We start from the raw sequence: 4861 nt of genomic DNA on the forward strand, positions 1-4861 counted from the left end.
TGGTTGTGTTTTTTCACCATACGGGACTGTTTCGTTTTCGTTTTCGTTTTCTCATTCCAACGACGAGCGTTACACAGGGGGAAGTCATACCTGAAACCAAAGAATTACATGATTTATTTGCTCATTATCTAGCAATACAACAGTAAATTAATATACTAATAATAATTTATTCAGCTAACATGACACACACAAATGTTTCCTATTAAAAACGAAGTGAAAGAAATTACCATGAATGTCCAGCTTGGGCCCGTTCCCAAACAGTATCTCCCCACAGAGGCCACAGCACAGAGTAAGTCCAGCATCAGAGAGGCTGAGGTTCCTCTTGGGGAGGTTGTAGACACACACGATCTGTGTAGGAGACCCAGCCTCAGGTCTCTTCTCACACTGATCACTCCTGTCTCCATGGGTGTAAATGATTCCTGGACGGGATTCTTCCTGGGCCATGTCTGAACCAATAGACACTGTGTTCTCCTACACAGGTCTCAGTGGTGTATTGTACAGTTCAGAGTCACAGAACTCTCCTGGCTGGACTGTCTCAGACACAGGTTGCTGTATAAAAGTCTTTCTCTTTGAATTGTGCCTGATTAGAAAGTTAAATAGCAGATCAAATGTGATAAATAAACCAATTACAAATATTTGAGTACATATATCAACAAAAAAACAAAAAGTATTTTGTTATATTTTCACCTGTCCATTACAAGATCCATCAGCTAACAGTATATGATCATGATAATCTTCCCACAGTAGTAGTTCCCAATTCAAAAAAAATTCTGTCAGAAATGTTGAGGTGAAATGTGTTTTTGCCAGCCAACACAGTAGAATCACCCATCATCAAATTCAGTGTAGAATTGCACATCACTCTGTACTTTGAAGATTTTAGATGTATTGAAGAACAGTTCTGGTGGTGAGTTTGTACCACTCATGTAGTTGATGTTTCACACTGGTCATATGGCAATCAATAGTCACATTGCCCCTTCTGGAAAGAAGCAGGCTGAACAATGAATTGTGTTTTAGAGTACCTGAATTAAATAATAAAATGGACCATGTTGAAAACACATGCACCAAATATAGTAGAACCTGTGAGGTATTTTTAACAGTTATAATGTAGTAAATTGAGCTACATGTTACTTACAAGCTTTCCAGATGAAAAGAAAGAGAAGAGTGTCCATCTTGCTTGTTCCTTCAAGTGACGAGATTGACCTGTGTGAAATGCAGCTCTCTCTACAGAAGAGAAAGGAAACTTGCGTTTGCTTTCATTGGTTGATCTCCGGTACCGTCTGATCTGGATGGTCAGATTTGATTGGCTGGCCAGTAGGTCACGAATGCAACAAACACTGTCCGTTCATGTGTGTTGTACAGCTTGAACATGTGTTGCACAACTTTATCACATTGCAAGTTTGATATGACTATATTTATTTTATTTTGAAACTGAATGTGACTAGTGTGGATTCATCCTTTATTAGACCTAAATACAGCTCATACTGTCTACAATACCACGTACTACAGCCGTCCACCTGAGGGCTTGTCCACCTGACGTATAAGACATAACCACAAGCATCAATGGATCACTTTACTTCATCTGTTGTTCTTGCCATTGTGGTCCATGGGAGTCATACAAGTAGTTGTGACCTTGTTGGCCACATGTTATGACACTTCATCCTGTAGGGCTTCTATGACCACCACACAGTCACTTCATAACACAGAGAAACATCTACAGAAAACATGATAATAGTCTATCTCATATACAAAGTATTCTCCAATATATGGACAGAAAAGCCTCCCATGATATAAATATGAGGAGGCTTATTCTCTGTCCCAGATGATGATGATGCTTTACATCACACTTAAAACTGTCATGTGTGTTAGGAAAAGTACTTAGATGTCTAGGTCAAATGACCCAATAGAAAGTTCATTGTGGTTTTTGACAGATTTTAACTGAATATATATATATTATATAGATAACAAGCTGCCTCATGAAAATAGTGGTCTACTGTTGCTAAATGGGAAACTTGAAGAGCAAGTATAGAGTATGTATACAACTAACTGACTGACACCACTGAGACATCCTGCTGGAAACCACAGAGAGAGAGAGAGAGAGAGAGAGAGAGAGAGAGAGAGGAGAGAGAGAGAAGAAGAGAGAGAGAGAGAGAGAGAGAGAGAGAGAGAGGAGAGAGAGAGAGAGAGAGAGAGAGAGAGAGAGAGAGAGAGGAGAGAGAGAGGACGTTCGTCGATCCTGTGCAGAAGCCCAGCAGGCCTCACCAAAGTACATCTAGCTACAACCTCGTGTTTTGTTCATAGTAGACCACAGCCTACCTGTAAATAGGTTGCTGTGAGTTTGAGTGTGGTATGCAGTCAGTAGGCCTGTCTTAACAAAAAAAAAATAAAAAATAACACTATAACAGAATGAGGCCTAACTGTGGCCTGCCCTTCTTCTGTGGTAGTGGCTGTTGTGCAACTTTCACTATGAGTAGTTCTGTTGCAAGAAGCCTAAATCATTTACCATAGCATGATGTGGAACTGCTAGATTTTGACCTACACATTTGTGTTGAGAGGTCCTTGTTGCACTAAGTTGCTGTTTCACACCAAGGGGTGTGAACTATACAGGGCCCTAAGGGACAAAGTAGAGAGCAGTGTGGCTGCAGGTCAGTCTTCCTGTGTTAAATGAGGTTAGTTTCCATCAGTGGAAAGTTACTGCAACACTTCCACCTTCACCACAAGGCTTTGTAAACAGACCATAATGTCTGAGACAGTWAAGAACATCCGTCTGTACAACGCYCCATATCATCATAGTATGCAATGAGTTCAATTTATTCACATTCAAACAGTTGGAAACACTTTTTTTTACACACTTGTGTACCAAGACAAATATAAGCACCCCCCTAATTATTATTATTATTATTAAAAAAATATATGTTTGTCAGAGAAGCAACGCAATCAATTATTTCAACATTGAATAACAATAAAGCTATGACCACTGTTTTCATCACATTTGACTGCTTATGCGTTCATAGATAGTTAATGAAGCTAGAACTAGTTAATAAAGAGTTATCTWGTATAAAAGGATCGTTGGTTCATTCATCCAGTTCTACTGTCTGATCCCAGCGTACACCACTGTCTCCATGTGACCTCTCTGTCTTCTAGACCTGTTCTTCTTGTTGCTCAGATTCAGAGCTACGTAATGGAGACTGTCTCCATCTTGGTCCTGTGAAGCACAWAAAAGCATTGTTGACATTCAATTATTTTAAATGTATTATTATTTACCCACAGTAGTGAAGTTGTTTAAAGACAGGCTTCACAATAGACTTCAAACAATATAAAATGATTTCTGCTTACCCCTGCGTCTGACCGGGTAACTGCAGGACCTCTGGTCTGTGAGACGAGTCCTGAAAAGAATGACACAAAATATTTGGATACTTCTACTTCTTCCACTACTGAAACAACAAGAAATGGTGACATCAACGAATAACAAGGGYTAGTAACTTACCTCTGCACTGCACACATGTTGTGTTGTTCATCTTGTACATGATGCAAACCAGGACAATGATCAAGGTGAACGTGACACCCAATACTACACCCAGGCAGGACACCAAGAGAAGAGGATCTGCTCTATGGTCTGTTGAAATTCAAACAGTAGTAGAAGAAACCAGAATGGCAAGTAAATGTATGTTCTACACAGTAGACTATASAGTAGATATAAAAAGAAATAGAAGCTGTATCATATACCCTCAATGTCCAGCTTGGTCCCGTTCCCAAACAGCATCTCCCCACATGAGGCCACAGCACAGTAGTAAGTCCCAGCATCAGAGAGGCTGAGGTTCCTCTTGGGGAGGTTGTAGACACAGCTCTGTGGAGGAGACCCAGCCTCAGAGATCTTCTCACACTGATCACTCCTGTCTCCATGGGTGTAAATGATTCCTGGACGGGATTCTCCTGAGCCATGTCTGAACCAATAGACACTGTGTTCTCCTGCACAGGTCTCAGTGTGTATTGTACAGTTCAAGGTCACAGAGTCTCCTGGCTGGACTGACTCAGACACAGGCTGCTGGAGCACAGACATGCTGTTGGACCCTGTGTCTGAAGAAGGTGAGCAACTAAAGTAAAACTAAGTGGGTGAAAAACATGAAAAGCCAAGTATTCATCACTAGCATTTGATGAAGCAGCTGTACAAACATGCCAATATACAGCGCCACACATTTTGAAATTGAAGAAGCAAGTGTTTAGTTACCTTTGACAATTAAAACAGTTCCCTCTCCATATGTGAGCTCATAGATGTCTGTAGTGGAACAATAGTATGTAGCTGAGTCTCCTGGCTCTGTGTTGGATATGGTCAAGTTACAGCTGTAGTCTCCTCTCCTCACACCCAAACGTTTGGTCTCAGTAAAGTCCTTGATAAAGTTGTTGGAATAATAACTATCTTGGCCAACATAAAGAGATGATGCCATGTGGAGGGGTTCCTGTCCAAAACTCTGCTTGAACCAAATAAATCTGGTCACTGACTCATCTGGACAAAAGCAAGTGAGAGTCACAGTGCCTCCCAGCTCAGCAACCATCACAGGGGTTGGTTGGATTACGTTCGGTTTGGTAAAAGCACGAACTGTCAAAGCAAACAAACAAAATGGATCAAAAACAAAAACATGCATAAACCATTTCTACCCATTACAGACAGAACATCCTACTTCACGTATCATATTCAATCTACATAGTATAAATGTAGGAACTAAATTAAATGTCTTACACTTACCCAAGTTGATGTAAAATATAAATACTTCTCTATTCATCATTGTAACATTAGTCCCTTCTTCACTGTATAGTCTGTGGGTCTGACAGTGCGACACTTTATATGCACCTTGTATATGATGGC

At 40.5% G+C, this 4861-nt stretch overlaps 1 protein-coding gene across 1 annotated transcript; it reads right to left on the reverse strand.

Annotated features, from left to right (window-relative positions):
- Positions 1-2885: 2885 nt before the first annotated feature.
- LOC111953627 (uncharacterized) lies at positions 2886-4582 on the reverse strand. The gene is made up of 5 exons (XM_023973021.2): positions 4226-4582; positions 3724-4074; positions 3485-3613; positions 3334-3383; positions 2886-3202 (listed from the first exon to the last, which is right to left on the reverse strand). Exons 1-5 carry the CDS (start codon positions 4548-4550, stop codon positions 3086-3088), a joined length of 972 nt encoding a protein of 323 aa, XP_023828789.2. The 5' UTR covers positions 4551-4582; the 3' UTR covers positions 2886-3085.
- Positions 4583-4861: the final 279 nt, after the last annotated feature.

Source organism: Salvelinus sp. IW2-2015, linkage group LG3, assembly GCF_002910315.2.
Source record: "Salvelinus sp. IW2-2015 linkage group LG3, ASM291031v2, whole genome shotgun sequence".
In the NCBI taxonomy this organism is placed as follows: domain Eukaryota; kingdom Metazoa; phylum Chordata; class Actinopteri; order Salmoniformes; family Salmonidae; genus Salvelinus; species Salvelinus sp. IW2-2015.